The sequence below is a fragment of the Ornithodoros turicata genome, chromosome 2, assembly GCF_037126465.1.
Source record: "Ornithodoros turicata isolate Travis chromosome 2, ASM3712646v1, whole genome shotgun sequence".
NCBI classification, from domain to species: Eukaryota; Metazoa; Arthropoda; class Arachnida; order Ixodida; family Argasidae; genus Ornithodoros; species Ornithodoros turicata.
This window is the reverse complement of record NC_088202.1, coordinates 106644463-106666050: the sequence shown is the minus strand read 5'-3', so window position 1 is coordinate 106666050 and position 21588 is coordinate 106644463. Positions and strand designations below refer to the sequence as shown.

Here is a 21588-nt window from a genome sequence, read left to right as displayed (position 1 = left end):
AGCACACGCGATAGCATACTGAAGCTGAGCTATTGTAGATATATATGTATATGTTATGCGAGCAGAGCTTCGACCAGCTTCCTTGCGTTAATACACCAAGAAAAAAAGAGCACTGGAGTCATACCAGTAATTCACCTTTACAGAGTCACCATTCTCTTGGTGAAGCTGCTGCTCTGATGAAAGTCTTAATTTTTGTAGGTATGATGGATTTCAACGGCAGTTAAGGATATGCTGGTTATTCTTTTGCGTTAGGCACACGAATTCATTAAAGGTTGTACTGACTATATTTTAACGATTTTTAACGATGTGTCATAGAGGGACAGGGAATATGTTCTCGTCATGAATGTTGTTCTCATGAGAATGTTCTCGTCAGGGGAAATATTCTGTTGTAGTAGACACAGCATAAATTGACCAACGCGCAGAAATTGTTTCCGAAATTTACAGTAAACTACCCGTTGCACAAACTTGAATAATTAAACATATCAGACCTAGACGGTCTTTTGGCAGAAATGAATGAAGGTTGTACCGGGACTCCGGTCCCGGTGGTCAGAAAGAGTGCCTTATATCCGGCGTTCCCACAGCGTGCGAACTGTTCCCGTGAGAAACATAGCCACTCAGAAAGAAAATGAGGATTATGACTGATTCCTCGGGAACACACAATTATGTGATGGGCTAATGTGCACTGGTAGTTATGAGAAGAAGGAGGAGAAAATGATTGTATTGAAGGTGTGACTTTTTTTGTACCACACAGTAGAACTGGTTACATCCTGAAGGGTTCCTATGGCGAGCACCTTTGGGTGTGTTTCTGAACAAAAGGGTACAAAAGGGTGTTCATGTTGTAAATGGTGGCACGCAATAAATAATAGTTGGGAGTAGATTTACGCAGTTCGGTTGAACCGGCCCCATCTTCTTCAGAACTAAAGAAAATGGTAAAGAGGAGACAATCTTTTTGCTTGTGTGTTGTGTGTCCAGCAAACGTTGGGATAATGAATTGCGTATTGAATCCGTCACGTTCGTCCCCCCGCCAAGGTACAAGCTCGTTGCAGCCACAGTTGTAGCTGTGGACGAAATACAATTTTGAATGAAATACAAATCTACACATCTTCAAATTACAGAAGCACGGTGCCGCCGAGGTGAGCGTGCACAAAATTGTTGCGACCATCCAGCAACACTGCCGCGCGGCGAAATGTTCTGTTAGCTTCCGTGAGATGGCGACACACATGATCTTTCTCGCTTTCTAGCGAGAAGAGAGGGCGCCCGATATGTTCGCCATGCGCCAGTCAACGAGAAGCTGCTATGGCCGCTGGGTCAGCTTCAAAGTTAACTGTGTTTGTGAGAAGATTGAAGGATTTCACTAGGTGTTTACGCGTGCCCAGACCCAACGCACCACAGGAGAGGTGGGAACGAGCATCGTGGTTTAGTAATCGGCAGGTAGGACTCCTCCGTTTAAAGGATATCTTCTATCTAGACACATGTAATAATATGGGTAAGCCTACTCGCCGACGTCGTCTGCTCTTGAGATTTCACCTTTACGTATCAGATACTCTGTGTTCGTTTTCTAGTATGATTGCGGCTGCGACTTGCATCGTCCTTTTTTTGCGACACAGTCACTATGCATGCACAGCTCGTTGTGGAGGAAAGCACGTCACGCAGTAGACCTTCCCAACATACGATATGTGGATGCTCAGCGTGGATTCTAGTGCATTGCTTCTCCCAACTTGTACAATCGAGATGACAGGCAGGCAAAATATTCATGTTCACCACTCAACCTGTGTGAGAGAGCAACGCTATATCGCTCCCATGGCTCCTTCACACGCCACGTTGGACTGAAAACAACTAAGCCTGAGGGGTTAGTAAGCGCTTAGGATACTGTCAGTGAACTTGAACTGCAGCAACCGGCCTTTGGGGTCTTTGGACGCCAACGTTACGACCCTGACCTTGTTTAGGCTACGGGTGGACGTCGGATTACGATACCGACCGGAGGGAATATTGCCGGAACCGAGCGTTGCCATCAGCTAAGGTCACCTACTGCGAGGTTGCTTTTGAGGGCTGTAGAGTGTTTCCCACAATCAGGTCACCGTGCAGGAAGACGGGAATTTCGGGCCCGTAAGAAACGTGTCATTTTGCCTCCAACTATATACCTTCCACATTTAGCAGTGCAGTTGTGGTGACGTACCGCGCGCGATTCAAAGCTGGGGTGTAGTTTTTGAATCCAGAAGTACATTTCTACTATACAAGACGGCCCATACAAACAACGCTGATCATGGGATGCTGTTCTCTCCTGTGCAGTTTTCCTCCTGTAGATGATGCAGAGCGCGTTTCCCCCGTAAGGTTGCTTTCCCACTTCGCAAGTGAGAACCATGTGTTTGATGTTCGCTTGGGGCTTTTATGCGACGGTAGCACTCACACACGTGCATCGACGGGAAATTTATATTAGCTGTTTCCTCATGACTTTCTTCGCTCAGTTGCATTTTGTTTGTTGACAATGTCGATTGAAGAATGCTGTCACCGACATCGCATCTTTTTACCCAAGGCAATTGTCAACGATAAGCAATTGATAAGCTCAGAGACGGTGACGCAGGATAACGATGTACAGCGTAAACAAATAGCGATATGTACAGGTTTCCGAAATATGCTATCTCTGTAGATAACCAGTGACTCCGATATAGTCGCGATCATTTTCGACAGGGACATCTCAACGCGGGCAAATCACAATGCCGTGAATTATGCACACACACACAAGCTGATGTGTACAGCATCATCTCCATCATCATCTCTCATTACCTACAAATGGCACTGGGGCAGCGCCCAGCCTGCCGGCCGGCATCAGCCCCATCTCATCATCGTATCTTTATATATGTGTGTGTGTGTACAGCATTGTAGTACACTACGTTACAAGCAGTTTCACTTTTCCCCGTTAGAATGCTCGTCAAAGGATCCTGATTCTGCTAAAGTAGCATTTTTTGGCACCAGATTGCTTTTCGTATCAAGTGTTGGAAATCGCACGTCTGGATGACACCAGTGCATGCGACAGGAGGATCCAAAGTGCATGGTCCCACTTTCGTTTTTTTTTTTTTTTTGTAATATTGGAGAGTGTAAAGGAATAACGATCTAGACATATTATGTAGAGTTTATTCACATGACGTCACTTGCGGGGCAGGGGGGGGGGCACATTCACGCCATGATGTCAGTAGGTCCTGATCCATTATTTTCGTGACTCTCACCCTCATCGTATTCACCGTCCATTTTGTGTCTCCGACAACATTTTGCCCCACTCCCACCCCACCCCTGCCCCACTCTCAGCATGTCGCAGTACTGTTCAAACCCTGTTGCAGGGCCACGTGAAATCAGTGCGACAGACTAGATCATGTACTTGCAGAGTTTCCGTACTACAAAGTGAGGATACTAATTTCTCGAGCCCTTTCACCACTCTCGAATGGAAAGGTTGCCTGAGCATGGAGCTGCACATATTGTCGTAAGTAAACGTAAGGCCATCCACGGACGACGCCCTTGGAGGTAGTACCTGTGCAGCTCTGTCATCTTGTGAATGGGCGAACAACGCTCTGTGCTTCTCACATCATCTTGAGTCATTCTGTGACAGAGAGAGTCACCGACCCGTAACGTCTCACTCCAGTTACCGTGATATGCGCTCAGAGGCAATCCATACGGCTTGTTTTTTATGCACCAGGATGTCCGAGAGGAGCTCACTCTTTCGTCATCATCAAAGTTCCACATGTACAGCTGTAAGTAGTGCCAAATTTCTCGACTGCGAATGTCTAGAGTCGGGACGATGAAACCGAGAGAGAGGAGGCCTCGTGGATCGCACGAGTGTACCACAACGAAATGCGACCCCCTTTTGAAGGTACCCCCCCCCCCCCGGTATCGTAGTTTTCGCAGGTACAACGTTCACCCACTCAGCGCACCGGATCGTGATTTTTATTTCGTTATTTCTTTTCTTATAACTTTTTGTTAACTTCGTTTTTTTTTACCTCCCTCGACATTAAACTAGTTCGGCTCCTGCCTGGCTTGTCTCCGAATGCTTGAGTGACTAAACAACCAATAGTAGGCTCACGAATTGCACGTCTCGAGCACCAACGCCTCTTGGGCCGAACAGTTCGCTTGAACATCAATACACGCTGAACGGGCCTGTTTTACATACCGTGAAGGCGCTTCTGGCTCTCAAGTTCTTTAACGGAGAATGTCCAGTGCACAAGCCCTCGTGGTATGGTAATTAAGATGATCGCGTTCCACGCCTAGACTGGGAAGTAACGCGGGTTCGAATCCTCGCAAGGCCTGTGCTGTCTGATGTTATCCCTGGGGTTTCCCGCAGACTTTCCAGGCGGATGTCGGCACAGTTCCCCCTGAAGTCGGCCCAGGACGCATACTGCCCCCCCCCTGTCACCCACTGGTTCCATCTGTCCACGTCTGTACGCCGCTCAAAGCCACAGTTGCTTCGCGGCGCTAACGCGGTTTTAAAACAAAAAGATTTCCTGTGGGAGCACCACGTCGGCCGCAGCCCTACTGCCGATACATCACTCTGCAAGATCGTCCTGGCAGTTGCCTTGCGCTGCATTGTCGTGCTGGAAGGAAGGCGACATGTCAACTATTAGTACTGGGCCAGGCGCGGATCTAGGAGGGGGATCCCCTTTATTTCTGTCTAGTTGTACGTAGCATGCTGTCAAAAGCAGGACCTCCCCCCTCCTATCAGAAAAATCCTGTACCTGCCCCTGACTCAGGCACAGGTCTCCTCCGCCCTGAAATTTGCGATTTCCATATGTACAATGCACGGATGATCTGGCGTACTCGAATCAGTTGGGGCTATAGGTCCCACGGCATGCTGAGCCTGGTAGTCTACAATGTCTGAAGTGTGTGAAGCGTTGCCGAAGTATTAGTTTGACAAAAATCTGTCTCCAGGTAGCATCGCGATACCGACACGAATATCTCTTACCGCTGTTCCGTGGTTCTATTTTTTTTTTTTTTTTTATGTGCAACAATTCCAAACGGGTGTCGTGTAATTTGAAGGTAAAACGGGCGCCAACGAAGCATTGCGTCTTTCGTCATTGAGTGACCCTTCCTGCATCCGAGCTGGTAGGAGCGGGGGAGTAGGCGGTGAGACATACTTCGCGCATCGTAGATTTTCGGCGTGTAGGAAACTGTCTAGGTGCCCCCATGCATGCCGCTCAGCCCAACAGCTAGCTATAAGCTGCAAATGGCAGGAGCTTCTGAAGCGTGTCCTTTTACTTGACGGAATAGCACCCTGTCTACTACTGTATGCGTGTGCAAAGCACTATTACGCCGGCACGCAACCCTCCGAAGCACTGCTCTGTGTGGGTGGTACAGCAAGTAACCTTGCGTCCTGGGAATGTCTGGAACTCGGAAAAGACCCGCTCATCGTGGCGATCATTACGCTCTTTGAAGCAGCGTAGGTTGGAGACTAGAACAACCACGCCTTAGCATTAAAAAAAGAAGAAAAAAATATTTAGAAGGATCTACCATTCCGTCGGTTTTGCATAGTTCAATCTAAAGAGTGAGCCATTATTAGGATTTATCATTAAATTGAATTCTGGTCACAACTGCTTGTCCTGGATACAGGTTTTTCTTTCTTTTTTTTTCACAGATTTTTTGTAGAAAAACTATGAGAGCAGCATAGATGCCATTTTTGCAGGTGCGTTGTACGGCCAGGCGGACCCCCCCCCCCCTCCACCAGTAAAAAAAGAATAGAAAGAGTATGTAACTACTAGAGGACTAATTGCCTAAAGGCCATTAACTCTTTAATTAGGAATCCTCAGGGGGAAGTGAGACAGCCAAATGGGAGACAATCCTCGTTCAAAGCCATTCTATGTTTACAAAATCCTGAAACTATCACGTACGCTGAAATATCCATTGCAGAGTTTCGCTATGCAAATGAGCCGAAACCGCGCGCATCACGAGCGCAGGGAGGCCTTCGCCAACACGGCTTAACTGGGCCGCGAAGCGCTTGATCTGGACAGGAGGTCAGTACCTACTCCAGTCATCCCCATGCTCCAGTCGTGCTCCAGAGCACGTTGCACTCTGAAGTGAATGAGTGCTTGTGGTTTCGGTTTCGGCTCATTTGCATAGCAAAGTTTCCTGCAAACATGACGTCAGTGCTACTCTCACGGCTCCTTCTTTTTTCTTTCTATTAAAGGGGCACTAAAATGCAAAAACAAGTTGACTTCAAATTACGTTACACGCTATGTTAATTTCGTACTTGTTATCATAATTCAAAACTTCGATTCCGTTGCGAAGCTACAATCAAAGTTATACCGCACTCTTTTGTGCTTCGGCGCTAAGCAGTGAATGACGCTTCAGCTCGTGCATCGGTGTCCTTAGTCCAAGATGCGCGTGCCACGCTGTGGAGCAGTCCCGGTGAAAAACATAGTGCGCGTTGCAAAGCGGACTGGCATCGCTGTTCGAAGGACGTGAAGATAAATGTTGTCAGTGGAACATTCGCGAATACTGTTGTGGGCTACAATTCAGTGAATCGCTATTGAAAAATGCACCGCAGCAGTGCGCATCATGCCGCGCATATACGGAACACTACGATCGGTCCCGTTCCAATCCACACACTCGCGATAGGTATGCGCGCGCTTCTCCTGTCGTCTCATTGGATGCCGTCAATTTTTCCCTCCTGGGGATCCCATTCGTTGCCGCCAAAGACGGCTCTGTTTTCATTGCGTTTTTCTTCTAAACGGTAGCGTTCTGAGAACTAATTTTGGTTGAACTGTCCTAATTGAAGCACGGACTTTCATTTGAGAGCAAGTTGTTTTCGCATTTTAATGCCCCTTTAAATAAATTTTAATTGATAGATAATAATAGATAAAAATTGCACCCTCTTACTGGCCGCGCGTAATTACAAGGCCAGCAGAGGTGGCGGGTTTCCCTCGTCACAAGGGAGGGGGGGGGGTAAATTTTGAAGAAATAGTTCCTTCTGTATACAGAGGGCATGAAACATGTCTATTAAAAGCATACATACTACACGGAATGTAGCGCTCCAAATATGCTGAAGCCGCAGCAACTCCCTATATGCTACATAGCTTCCAGCGATGACTCTTCCTCTGTGTGAATCTCACGGCTCTTATGTTCGTAATGTGTTCTGTGTCTGAGGGCCGTACCTACAGGTGTGAGGCCTCGGAAAATACGGGGAAATTGTTGGGGGGGGGGGAACTGGTAATTGTGCTGGTAAAGTTCTGGCAAAATATAATGCATAAATCAATCCAAAATATCAACAATACATATGGTTGGTCGAGCAAAACTAACCAGTCGTCAACGCGATCACTTAATGTTTGCATTTCATCGTTCATGGAATGTCTGATCTGCAATTAACTGTCACCGAAACCTGGTCGTTCGCTGTTGTCTTTCTCGTTCTATAGCATGTGAACACACCTTCCTTCCTGCCCCTAAACAAATAAAATCTATATAATTTATATTACATGCAAATTATGTATTTTAAAAAATCTACCGGATAAGATGAAATATCAGGCACCCTTCCCAACCTCCACGCATGTTAGGGGGACGAGGCACCCGTGATCTCAGATGGGGCGGCCGTCGCCCTTTGCACCCATATGCGACACGTACGCTTGCTAGACGTCTTCGCAAACTGTGTCGAGCGAAAGTTGTAGATCCTATAGTTCGGACGGAGGACATTTTTTATGCCAATAATGTATTAGATATTACATTCTTCGGTATACTACTACGTGCACCATCGGCAAGAATATCCCGAGCGGAGAGGACTCCAGTGACATAAAGCCACCCTTGTGACACTGCCCCGAGCAGCACAATGTAAAGTTCAAGTACATAGGGGAGGGGGCTGCATGCGCCTTAGCAGTGTGGTGCTTTCTCTCGCAAAAGTGTTCGCGAAGGCAACCACCTTCATCTATCCGTCCACCCCTATGCACTTGCACTTTCAGCGCATCGTGCTCTTCGGGTCCGTTCTACAATTGCGTGGGTACGTGTACGCACAGTACAGGTTGAAAGCGCAGCCTGCACTCGTGCATGTGTTCATCACGGATTACCCTACACCCCCACCCCACCCCCAGGGGGGTGTACGTGTTCATCAGGGATTTCGCGACACCCTTCTCCCCCTGAAATTTCTAAGATGGCAGCTCGGCTACCCCCCTATACGTATACCCTTAAATATACATATACCCACAAACAAACACACGTCCCCACCCCCTCCCCCCGAGGTCGATTTCTGTGGAAATCGCTGGCGTTCATGCTGGTGGCATGCGACACCAGCACGACCGAGTATCTGCGCCTTCTGCCCCAGCCATGTCAAGCGATACATAATCCTTGCACATCACACACTTCATGAGACGCTCTTCAGCACACCTCGTTTCCCATCGTGGCAACTGTCTCTCATTCTGTCTCGTACTTCCTTCTGTGCTCACTGCGGTGTAGCAGAAATCGTGCACGATAATTGATAAGGCGTAAATCTTGCAGACTTACCGCGCGTCTTCCTCGAGATTATTCCGGCATAAAGAGGTGACTCTTTCATGTGGTTTATGGTTAGCGTCGTTTAGTATAATCCTTATTCCGTCCTCGATGAAGAAATATTCTAATATTTGACCACCAGGTGGCACGCTTGAGAGGAGCCTCAAGGCAAATCTTTTTCTGCGTAGGTGTGTTATCGCGCAAGGTCCTTTTGCTTGGTCGTACTGGGCTACCCCTGAATAGCGTCCGATCAATGACCGTGCATACGGCAGTATACGCCAAACGCTCAAGTCACATCGGTAAACTTCTTTGCTGGCGTACAAAATACTCTTTATAATTCCTTTACGTACCGTAGCGCCATTCTACGTCACTGGCATAATCGTTAAAGGACACTTTTGATACTCACGGTGGCGGTTACGGCGTATTAATTTCACGTTTCGTATTACTTTTCAAGATTGACCTCGAACCGACTTCATAGAATCGGGAGCTAAAGGACTTCTGTCTTGCAGCAGCTGCATCGCGTATGACTCCGCAATTCGTCGACAAATCAGTTTCTTCTGATGATGCGCGTATTGATTTCAGTCACCGTCATTGACCTCGCCGCGATTTTCCCAAAATGGATCCGTCCTATTGTACAGCGCAACAGTTATGCGGCTTTGTTGGAAAAGCAGGCGCTTCGAGTCGGGCTCGCGCCGTGTGCACGAGGAAGTAGATGTGGCACAAATTTCGTTCAGTCGAAGGTGCGTCGGGTTCACTTTGCAGCACTTGCGCAGCCATATCCGCGGCACGCTGTGGCTGGAAAAAGCGAGTTGGGAAGTAGGGCATCCTTTATCTGACACACATTTCTGAGCGACGGGGATCCCCCACTGAATGTGCTCGCTGATCGTTCGAAGAAATGAAGCACGTTTCCTCACTGGCCTTGCGGAGGACACCGCGAGCAGCAACGAAAATGGCCGTAGGACGAAGACGACGGTCGACGTCTTGTCTTCGCGGTAAATTGTGCGCATGCCCAGCGGCATGCATTACTCCGTGTTTAATCTATTTCAAATATTGCCATATATCAACTCCACGCGAAAACAGTAACCATCCTCTTGTAAATTCACAATTGAAAAGTGCGGCACTTGGGGACGAACTGCACCGTGACTTACGCCATACTGACACGTCCACGGACCACCACCCCAACACACCCCAAACAGAGGCCCCGAATGTTTGGCAACATCCCCTGTGTTTTTCCTGTGTACTACTGTTACATTGTAACTGCACCCCCAATTTTTTTGCACCCCCCCCCCCCAAAAAAAAAGAGAAAAACATGCGGTTGTGGATAAACTACTGACCGCAATTTTTCTTCAGTTCACTCGTACTTAGTATTAAAGGCGTTTAACAATTGACAAGTTGAAATGGGAAGCAGTTACGGTTGAATGGCATGTTTCAGAGACTGGAGCAAAACAGAGATAATGTAATTAATTAGTCAATTAAACGCACATTTCCCCGTGAGTCTCCCTTCGATTTGAAACACGTACTAGGCAGCTCTTGCATCACATTGTGTCTATAGGGCACGAAGGTGACAAGGATCTATACTCGTATCTACAAATCCAAGTATTATTTGTCTATTGATAGGAACCAGTATCTGCGTCAGAAGGGGTTTTGTATCGCAAGCACGGTGGGGGGGGGGGGGGGGGGCATCATTACAGCTACACTATAATACCTTTGTGTATCATTGCCAGGCATGTCGCTAAAGTTTGAACAACCCCCCTTCCCTCGTTGGGGGTGCACACGAAAAAAAGTTAAGGGGTGTCGTTACAAGTTATCGGCCACTCGCAGATTAGTGGTGTCTGCCGTCTGCGCTGACATTGTTTTGGTTGGACGCTACATGTGCACTGCTGGCGTTTCGCAAACTGGTATGTCGTTTGTGTGCTGATAGTGCTGATAGTAACGTCGAACTGCTAAAGAAATGAGTCATTGGCTGCGCGTGCAGACGAAGCAGACATCTTACAAAATAGGACGAAAAGAAGTTGCTCGACATATTGAAACTTTGACTGCAATTGATGCAATGTAATCCATGTATTGGCATCGGAGCGGAAGACCAGACACACAATGTAATATAGCTGTTCCCACATTTTGGAAGCGCCAAAACGATTCAAAATTGATTTTACTTCCTTTCTTTCAAACGAGTGTTGGTTCTAACTTCTAAGGGGGAGTTACTACACATTTTTCGCTAGTGGGATTAGGCTTCCTGTGGAAGTTAAAAAGCCAGGCGCGGACCTTTTTCCAGCAGTTCTTATTTATCTGTTCTGCTCACTAATGCCCTAAATGCCGGCCCTTCGGACCTAAAACCAATGATGCGTCAAGTGATCGTTGTAGTTTGGAACCGTCGCGTTCCAAATTAGGTACGCCAAACAGAGTTCTTAGCTTTAGGGTGTTAGCTTGCTCAGAAACGGTTTATGTAACGCATAGAACGTTGCTTTCTGGTTTGTACACTTCGATTTTTTATTTTGCAGCTGTCTAAGTTTTTTGGGCTGTTGGGATGCTAAAAAGGCGTCAGAATTGCTTTATAGAACCACGTAACGTCAGAATGGTAGATATTTTACCTGGATGGCGTTTCGCGATCCCCCTGTTTGAATGAGAAGCAGACAAGAGAGTTGCACCTGTGTAACGAGAGTGATGAACCATCGTCCGCCCAAAAAACGTAAAACAAAAGAAAAAAGATTCCCACACAAAAGAAGATACGGATAACGCGTGATATCTTCCCTGGTTATATTTTCCTAGCTTCATCTGGCGCACAAATAGAGTGGAGTCACCGGTTTTTTTTTTTTTTTTTCGTTTGTACACATAAGGTTGCCTAGCGGTGCTAACATTGACTCTTCTTATAAATGTTCTGTAACACGCTTCTCCCTTCATGAATTTATGGTACCCGTTTTCCACAACGGAATCTGAATGTCCTTCCTGTAAGGACGCGATCAGAGTGATTATGGCGCCGAGGAAAGGAAGTGAAATCATGTATGAAAATCGAGAGAACCGACGTGGAACGAAGTGATCGATCTCTGAACGCCTGACGGAAGGCCCGTCATTACGTATGGCTTATTAATTTCGTGAAAGTCCGAATAACTTCTTCCCGGATAAGTAATCGTTACGAACTCTTGCAACAGTTTAAAGTAGCTTCCTGTTTATAAAAAGAAAAAAATAAAAGCAATCCAGGTTGGAACAATAATAACAATCATAGTTTTTGGATGTCCTCTGTTTTGTACCCCCGCGTCTTCCCTTCTTTCACCTTCCTCAGACTCAAGGATACGTTGTCCTCTTCATGTTCACAGACCAGCTTGTCCTGCAGCGTGAATGAGTACAACTTTCTCCTAAATCTACAAACGATAATTCATCATAATGAATTGAAAGTACAACGAGCCTTCGTCCCCGAACCAAGAGATCGCCTTTGTGTACCATATAATTAATTTATGTAGAGTGTGGTGATGAAACACCCCAGTCATCATCATCATCATCAACAACATCAGAAAAAAGTACGTTGTTGTTGTTTCATGTAGAAAAGTATCGCATACTACATGCACGCAAGTCCGCGATTCCGCGTGCGCCGTTTTTAGTTCCCTTATTCTGAGAACACGTTTGGATAACGGTCTCTCTATACGCAGGCTTTTAATGAATGTCCGGAGAGCTGGAATCCTGCTGGCCGAAAGTGACAGGTAGATTTTTCTGAGAGGATCTGGTCTTCCGGGACAACATGTAGGTTCGCCTGCGTGGTGGGCAGCGGAGGGAGGGGGGGACGCGGCCCGCATTCCGAGATTTTTTCTCCAACGAAGGGCACTCGCGGTTGTCGACCTGCCCTTGAGGCTTGCCTGGCCAAAATGGAGGACATGGCCGCCGGCAGTCCCGTTACTTTTCACGGTCCCCTCCTCCGAATTCACCATTTTTGTCTCGTTTTGTTCCCAGGCGTGTTTTCCTCTGCCTCCGGGAGAAAAGCCGCTCACTAGTAGGAAAAGCGCTTTCATCGTGCGCCACGCTCGGAGGAGGACGCGCACGACGCCTCGAACTTGTGACGTAAACTGGCGCTTGTCGTTTCGTCGTGTACCTTGATAGATGGTACGAGGTTTGCTGCGCCGTCGGTATTGTCGTCATACTCAGCGATATCGCGTTGCATTTCGCCATTGATATTGCTGTTAGTAAGACGACGTCTGGAGGAAAGTCTAGGACACTCATTATACGAGTCAATGCAGTGCTCAGTTCTAGTTTCTGTCCGTAATTCCTTCTGCCGAAATTCACTTCAAACATTCACGTTACTTCTTGGTTCGCACAGTTCCTCCTGAAGTCGGCCCAGTACGCATACTGACCCCCCCCCCCCCTGTTCCCCATTCCTTCCTCTACATCCGTCTACATCCGTACGCTGCTCATAGCCACAGTTGCTTTGCGGCACTAACACGAAACTAAAAAAAGATACTAAAGAAAAGCTTCGTGGCTCACTGAAGTCGGCGGGCAGCTCTTCCAGAAACGAAAGCAGTGTTTGAGGCTACATCTGAACTCTGGTCGTCGCCCACTCATCAACGCAATAAATCTTACGTTCCATTCGGAAAAGCCAGCTCCTTGCCCAAAAAGGGCATATTCTATGCTTATGAAGTGGTGTGCCAGTTTCCATCCCTATGCAGTACTTTGATGTGCTACACGCTATCGTTGCGAAGATACCTACGAGTGTTTCGTACGTTCGAGCACATCCACAGTCAAAGCAGAAACGAAATGCATTGTTAGGGTGAACTTATGCTTTATTTTTAAACGAGCACATGGTTACAGAATACACCTGCTTGCGCCATCTTGTCCTTCTTGATGTCGCTGTCCCTCTTGCTTCCGCCTGTAGGCTGTTGCCCTAACATGCCCACTACAGCGTTGAATTGTCCTCAATTCAATTATCACTGAGGTCGTAGTCCTTCAAGTGCTGGGGAATTTTTCGTTGGCGTGGGGTTCTTATAATCCCGCTGGCTGGAGGGATGGTTGATGGTACCCATTCTGCATCCTTGATGTCTGTGCATTCCTCGAGGTTGGAATCTGTACCTGTCATCTGTGGTGATGTCGGCTGGTCTGATTCCATATCTCTAATGGTTGTGAAGTCCTTGAAGCTGGAGTTGGTACCTGCTGTCTCCGGTGGTTTTGCAGGTTCCAATCCCGCTTGCTCCAGAGCTCTGCCTATAATTGTGTCTGTCAGTTCAGGCGCATCAATATCGCGTTCAAAGCAGTGCTTCATCTGCTCCAGGTTCACGAGCCTTGTCTCACCTCGTCCAGGGGAAGACACAATTCTCTTCACTGTTGCGGTATTTTCGGATTGAAAACTCGCAATCTCAAATGGACCTTCAAAGTATGGGTCCAGTGAACAGCTTCTTCCTCCTATGGCACAGTAGACAAAGTCTCCCACCCTGAAGCAGGGGCGTTTCTTACGGCTATCATACCGAGATTTGGCTGTGTCTTGGCTCGCCGACAGACTGTCCTGTGCATCACAACGGTCTTTTGCCAATTGGTGCAGTCGGTCTGCTTCACTCAAGTCCTCAGAGACTGTCCCGATGTTGAGCTCTCCGGACAACCTTGGATGGTACCCATGCATTAACCAAAAAGCACTGAAGCGTGAAGATTTCTGTGTACTTGTGTTGATCGCAAATATGGCTGCAGGAAGTACAGAATCCCAGTTACGCTCGCTGCTAACTGTTTTCCTGATTACTTGCTTGACAGTGGCCACCATCCTTTCAATGAGGCCATTGGCCTGTGGCCAATACGGTGGCGTCGTCATGTGAGTGATCCCTAGTCTATGATGGATAGCAGCTGTCCTCTTGTTGATGAACCCACGTGCCTGGTCTGTGATCACGACCTCTGGCACACCAAAACGTGGTATCCAACGAATTTGCAGGAAGTTAATGTAGTGCTCTGCGGATGTGGTCGGTACTGGGACACCATCGAGGTACCTTGTGGCATGATCAATGCAGAGCAGCACATGACTGTTGCCGTTTCGCTCGTTAAGGGGTCCAAAATGGTCGAGGGAGACGACACTGTTCGGTATCTCTGGCACACGACGGGGCAAAAGGAGCCCTTCTCGCAGTACCGTCGGTCTGTTCACTTTCTGACAAGTGTGGCACGAGCGAACAAAGTTTCGAATGTCTCTGGACATCCGTGGCCACCAATATCGTCTTTTAACTTGTTTGGTTGTTTTCTCTACATCCATGTGGCCTGTCTTGTCATGACACATGATCATAACAGTTTCTTGAAGTACCCTAGGTACAACGATCCTGGGCACCTTTCTTTCATCAAGGTTCATGAGTCGTACCAGAATTCCGTGTTGCACGTCGTAGGGGCTGTCGTCGTCATCCGCCAAGGAAAGGAGTTTCTGGCACGTTTCGTCACTTTCTTGAAGGCTGCGTAGACGCGAGTCATTGCTTACGATGACTGCTAAGCATAGCTGAGGAGCCTGCCCCGCTGTTATCATTTTGATGTCCTCCTGGACTCCAGTCTGCCCATTTAAACGTGACAGAGCGTCAGCGGCTCCGTTCAGTTTCCCGGCACGGTGGACAATGTCGAACTCGTATTCTGAAAGGTCGAGAGTCCATCGTGCAAATCTTCGGTTTGTTATGCCGTACCTGGCAAGATAAGTCAGTGCTATGTTGTCTGTAATGACAGTAAATCTTGGACCGCCTTTGAGATAGATTGAAAACTTCTCAGTGATGGCCCAGTGTACGGCCATGCATTCCAACATGTTGGAATGTAGCATTGAATCGTGCGCATTCAGAGCCTTGCTAGCATACTCTATGACCCTTTCAGTGTCATCGTGTTTCTGTTTCAACACAGCACCAAGTCCTGATTGACTGGCATCGACGTACACGAGCGTCTGGAGACCGTTAGTGTAGTTTGCAAGAACGGGAGGGCTTTGCAGTGTCTGTGTGAGGTCGTTGACAATTTTCTGATGGTTATCAGACCATGTGAACGCCTGGTCTAATTTCAGCAACTGACGTAGTGGGGCCGTGATTATCGAGAAGTTCTTGATGAATCTTCGAAAGTGGTTGGCGAACTGCAGAAACGAGTAAAGATGTTTTCGGTCTTTCGATGGCTGGAACTTGTTCACTGCTGAGACACGTTCAGGATCGGGAATCCGTCCTTCCTTCGTTATTACATAGCCAAGGAATGAAATCTTGGATCGAATGAACTGGCATTTTCTAAGGTCCATGCGTAGACCATTTGTCACAACACGATGCAGTGCCTGTTCGAGTAAACAGAGAGCCTCGTTAACTGAGGATGCACCTTGGCCAACATCGTCCATATACGTTGCTGTCCGTGGGAGCCCGTCGAAGCTTCTACGCATCACGGATTGCATGGTTTGCGGTGCCTTGCAGAATCCAAATGACATGCGTTTGTACTCGTATTTGCCATCTGGTGTAACAAAGGCAGTCTTGTGTATGTCGTCGTCCTTGATCCTGATGGTGAGGAAAGCAGATTTGACATCCATGACAGTGAAGTATACTGCTCCATTTCGCATCACATCATCAATTACATCCTCCATCACAGGCATAGGGTACGGAGTGCTGATCGTCTTTGCATTTAAGCGTCTGTAATCGTGGACCATACGTCTTGGGTTTGTTGGGTGCTGAGGTTGATCAACAACGATGGTTGGAGCGGCGTATTCGCTTTCACTTGCGCGTATAATGTCCTTGTTTAAATACTCCTGTACCTGTGATCTGATGAAATCTCGATCAGCCGGGCTGCATCTGTACGGTCGGGATGCAACAGGGATGTTGTCCCTGAGTTCTATGGAATGCTCTGTGTGAGGGCATGCACCAACGCTGTCTTCGGTCGTTGCAAATGCTTCGTGGTGGGTCGTCAATAGTTCTCTTAGTCTGTTTTGTTCTTCTTCCGTCGCGTCGGGTGTCATATGATCAACTGCTTTGTTGATTTCAGACTGAACAGCAGGATCAGGAGCGTTGCGTTTGTGTCGTATGCTGACAATGTTAGTGTCGGATGACGAGTGCATTGGCAATTCACGACTGCAGAAGGAGGCTACCAAAGCCTGGGCGGTTTTAGACTGACGAAGTTCACCTTTACTGGATGGGGAGTCACAAATTGATGTTGCAGCACCGTCTTCCAGCAAATGCACAATAGTTACGTCGTTTGAGTTATGGAATGTTACGTCAACATTAGCAAGTTGACGCCAGTCTGATCCCAAAAGCAGGTCAACGTTGTCAGGGAGAGGTGAGACGATAATATTGGGGAGACGTGTTTTCGTCGTACCCACAATGATGTCCAGTTCAGTCACTTTGTCTGGGATTAGTTCTTTGTCGATCACGGTTACACGTTCTTGACTTGACCATGGGGATGTCGCCACATTTGGGGGAATAACACTAGATTTAACGACGGACACATTTGCTCCTGTGTCTATGCATGCGTTCACCAGTGTGTTTCCGCTGATCATGGCCTTGATGAGAGGCAGATTGTTTGAAGTTGTATTGATGAAGCAATTGACTCGTGAAGTGTTGTGCGTGGTATCTCGTCGAGGCTGATGCTCGTTACTGGGTTGCCTTCTTTTTACTTCGGCTCGTAACGTTGCGGCTGACTTTGGCTTTGGGCAGTGCCGAGATATATGTCCGAGCTCCGAACAATTGAAGCATTTTGGTTCTTGTTGTGAACGAGTTTGTCCGTCACTGTTAGGTCTCGGCTGAGAAATGTCTGGGTTAGTTAAGTTTGGTGTTGACGTTCGCGGTAGATGTACATTGTCTCGATGAGTCTGTCGTCGGCTGTCAAGAGTCGCTGCTCTGTCGATAAGCTCAAGTACTGAAGTGCAACGCTGTGCAGCTAACGGAACAGCCCATCTATCATCTTTGATGCCGTTTATGATCAGGGAGATCCGTTCTTCTGCTGCGAGGGTATACGGGGCCTTTTCAAGCATGGCATTCTTGGCGTAGATGTATTCTACCATTGTTTCGTTTTGTTGTAGTTTCCGCTGAGACTGGTATTCTATGAATTCTTGCAGCGTGAGCTTTCGTTTGAAGCGTTCCGAAAGTGCTATCTTCCAAGTGTTCCAATCATGAAAACGTGTTCCATACACCCTCTGCCAGTTTTGGGCGGCGCCCCGAAGACGTGAAAAGGCGCTGAGCATCGTCAACGATGGGGTCCAGTGCGCGTGAGAGGCAACAAGTTCGACGTTTTGCAGCCAGTCCGTTACGCTGTTGTGTGGATCACCGTCAAAGGTCGGGATAGCGTTGGCAGTGTCATTGGTGGAGTGGACTTCCAAAGGCCGTGAGGCTTGAGTAACGGCATCGGCAATTCGGCGCTGAGTATCCACAAGAACCGTTAAAATATCGGTCATCGATGGGGTGAACGCGCTGGCGTGCGTTGGCTCACCCGGCGTTGCCGCGAGCAGTTGTCCCGAAACGTTGGGCTGCTCAACGTTCACGTCGTTGCCAGGTGGTCCGGTTTTGTCGTTGGTCACATTGCAGTCGTTCGTGGTCTCCACCGTTACCATTGTGTCCGAGTTAGCGCGTATATTCAAAGCGTCCATCAGCTTTCGTATCTGCGTCTTCATTTGAGCGATGTCGTTGCGTACGTCGTCCGTCATCTTTTCGGGTCTGTAGCGTGTCGAGTGTTATTTAGGGAGGTTCCACACACCTTCGTTCTGTTGATCCAGTTGCGGCTGCGCCATGTTAGGGTGAACTTATGCTTTATTTTTAAACGAGCACATGGTTACAGAATACACCTGCTTGCGCCATCTTGTCCTTCTTGATGTCGCTGTCCCTCTTGCTTCCGCCTGTAGGCTGTTGCCCTAACAGCATGAATAAACCTCTACCCGACAAACGTCGTCATGACGTTGGTAGACAGACCGAAACCAAAACAGATCGGAAGGGGAAAGCTGGGTTCCACGAATGAGCAATTGTTCGCTGAAAGAAAGTAGGACCGAAGGTCGCGTCCCTTTCAGAGATCATCGTAATCCCCTCTAAGACCGTGGCTTTCAGGCGCGACCTTGTTCGTCACTAGCTTTGAACGTAGTTCAACTCTACCACACTCGTGGCGCTGTCGAACATTATGACGTCATTTGTTTACAAACAGGTAGAGGTCTATTCTTTTGTTATGACATCTTGCAGCAATTCTCTAAGGAAGGAAAATGCTAACTATATCTTTCAACATCAATGTCATACAAAGATATTGTATGGTTATCCCACTTCCTCCACAAGTGACTTATAACATTTCTTATGCCAAATGTCCTAAGCTTGTTTACTTTTTTTTACATGAGGCAGAGAACCTGCATATAGTAATTTTCAGTGTGTCTGGCTAATTGATATGTTGTAAGGTAATAACTGATACTAAGCATGCCTGTCCTGCCTGGATCATTGCTGGCTGCAATTAACAATTACATTCGGCTTATATCTTACACAGGCTCGTAGGTTTCATCATGGTAGCAGCATATGCAGCCACTGCTGTCGGCATACTAAGCCCGGTTTGGTCACAACACCACATCTGCATAGGAGTTTCCTGACATCTGTCCAAAGCCTGCAAGCTCCCCTGGTACAACAGCCAGGAAGTCTTCCTGAGGCCACAACAGACCCTTTTGAACTGTCCAAACAGGACTTGGCAGACATATATGAAGCCATCAAGAAGGTAAAGGACTTGTCCTTAAGGGGTACCGTATGGCTTATGCAAAAGACATCCCATTTGATAAACAGAGGAGGGGAACAATGAAAAAGAAAGGTATCTCCCATGCATGCAGCATATAGTACCCTCGTTAGGGCAAAATTAAGTGGAGGCTTTACTCTGGGTATGTTTCAGTTGTTAGCAGCAAATGGTTTTATTACTGAATGTAAAATGTAACTATTCTGCTGTCATGTTGCAGGAGCTTTGGGTATCCAAACCCCAACTCAACGAAATTGCCAACTACTATTTCGATGGCCAGGGAAAAGCATTTCGTCCAATGATATGCACCCTAGTAGCGAGAGCTGTCAACATCCACGTGCACAACAGGAATGTGTAGGTGGTCAAGTGTTCTATATTCCTACATCAAAGCTGACTGCTCCTGGAGTTAGTCTCAGTGAAGCTGCAGTTCTTGTTTGCTCCATCCTTCAGGGTGAAACAAGGGTGAAACCCTCCTCCCCCATGTAAAGTCTGCATAGAACCACTCTCGAAATATTTTTCTGCCTACACCACTGCATATGGTAATAGTAGCTTAGCCAGCAGGGAGGGATACAAGGATAAAGGACATAGGAAGCGCTCGGAAAGTGGATGTTCCGTGAATCCTGTGTGACAACTGCTAGGTACTTTGGAGATACGAGGACAAAAGCTAGAGTCCCATGAGTTTATATAATTTGCTATTGGGTTTCATTAACTTTTGGACAAGAGCAACTTTGGCAAACTGGTCTGTATCCAATAGGTCAGTCATATGCGGATACTGAAATGTGTAGCACATGATAATGTGGATGAATGCTTTCAAAACAAGAACTGTTCAGCATGCCCAGTATTTGTTCCAGACTTTTAGACTACCAGAAGAAAGTAGCATTGCTATGTGAAATGATCCACACCGCAAGCCTCGTTCACGATGATGTCATTGACACCTCAGACACAAGGAGAGGAAAGCCAAGTGTCAACGTACTGTGGGGACAGAAAAAGGTAGGCTTCTCAATTGCGCACTGGCTAGAGCAACTGTAGCTCACAGTTGGTAAATGCATATAATCCCTTGCAGGCAATCTTAGCAGGGGACTTTGTGCTCTCAAGGACAGCTCAATTGCTCGCCAAAATTGGAAGTAATGATGTTAATGCCTTTCTCTCTCAGGTGAGTTGATGAGGGTGACCTATCACACCTAAAGTATATCACCAACATCATTACAAAACCTATGCAACTGAATTGTTTCAGGTTTTAGTGGACCTGGTTCAAGGAGAATTCATGCAGCTGGGTTCCAAAGAAGATGAAGGAGAACGGTTTTCACACTATATACAAAAGACCTTTAAGAAGACTGCCAGTCTCATAGCTTTTGGATGCAAATCTGTAAGTGTTGCAGTGTTGGATATGTCAAGATATAAAAACAGTTCACTTCGAAACAAACCTGAGCAACCTGGACAAATTTGTTTATCATCGCAAACTGGCACTGATGGGTTAACAACTTTCACAATTGCTACCTTCTTCTTTGCAACCTACTTGCAGAGTTAACAGTGTTACTGATTCCGCTAGCGACATGAAAACAACCAAATTCAAACAGGTTTTTTTGCAGAATACAACGGATGTCATTCAACATAACGTTGTCATCTGCTTATGGCCATGTGGCACATGCACAACTTAATGTGCACCTAGATAATGCAATGATTTTTAATCGAAACACATTTCAATCGCTTTCAATTTTCAGGTCTCCATATTGGGAGGAGGTGACGCAGAAATCCAAGAAGCAGCCTACCAGTATGGAAAGAATGTTGGCATTGCTTTTCAGGTGAATTGAAAAAAAAAAAAAGTTACTTACAGTAGCTAGCGGTACATTACATAATCATGTCTGTATAACCTACCGTACACACTTCTGCATGTGTGACGATTTCTGCACGCCATTGACTGAAATTGCATGTGATGAGTGCAGAAAAATTCTCTTGTAAATATGCTCCACCCACCCTATTATTTAAATATTAACAAGTGTAAGGGTTTTCGTCATTGCTGAAATGTCCATATTATTGGCAGTTGGTAGATGATCTTCTGGACTTCATATCAAGCCAATCTGATCTTGGCAAGCCAGCAGCAGCTGACCTCAGGCTTGGTTTGGCAACGGCCCCAGTCCTCTTCGCCTGCGATAAGGTGAGTGGATTAATTGAAGTAGTGAATTTGCAACAAGTGTGTGTGTGTGTGGGGGGGGGGGGTAAGACAGGTACGTAATACAGGTACGAAACTGTCCCAGGGACAGTTGGAATGCTGTAAAGGAGCACTGTGTGCGGCTAGAGGAGTGTCACATGCAGTGTTTAAGTATATCTAGTCATTCTATGAAGAATTCAGACAGACACTTAAACACATGCGGGCAACGAGACAATGGCGGTGGGAAAAGGGTTCTCGGGTTGGTGAGTGATATAAAAAAAAATACACCACAAGTAACGTGTTGAAGACGTGCCAAACTCTATTGGGAAGACACCACCTGCAGTCCTGCCACGTGC

The 21588-nt window shown here is 47.0% G+C and overlaps 2 protein-coding genes across 2 annotated transcripts in view; one reads left to right on the top strand and one right to left on the bottom strand.

The window, feature by feature from the left end:
• Window positions 1–1259: 1259 nt before the first annotated feature.
• The window catches only part of LOC135385928 (all trans-polyprenyl-diphosphate synthase PDSS1-like), a 21754-nt gene continuing 1425 nt past the window's right edge, over window positions 1260–21588 (top strand). Inside the window, exons 1-8 of the mRNA XM_064615559.1 lie at window positions 1260–1431; window positions 18850–19071; window positions 19304–19437; window positions 19935–20073; window positions 20147–20236; window positions 20318–20449; window positions 20805–20885; window positions 21125–21238. Coding sequence (XP_064471629.1) covers window positions 1297–1431; window positions 18850–19071; window positions 19304–19437; window positions 19935–20073; window positions 20147–20236; window positions 20318–20449; window positions 20805–20885; window positions 21125–21238 — 1047 coding nt within the window. The 5' untranslated portion in view covers window positions 1260–1296. The remainder of the gene's footprint in view (window positions 1432–18849; window positions 19072–19303; window positions 19438–19934; window positions 20074–20146; window positions 20237–20317; window positions 20450–20804; window positions 20886–21124; window positions 21239–21588) is intronic.
• The window catches only part of LOC135385927 (ATP-dependent zinc metalloprotease YME1L-like), a 25354-nt gene continuing 24274 nt past the window's right edge, over window positions 20509–21588 (bottom strand). Inside the window, exon 19 of the mRNA XM_064615558.1 lies at window positions 20509–21228. Within this exon, the coding sequence (XP_064471628.1) occupies window positions 21192–21228 (37 nt within the window). The 3' untranslated portion in view covers window positions 20509–21191. The remainder of the gene's footprint in view (window positions 21229–21588) is intronic.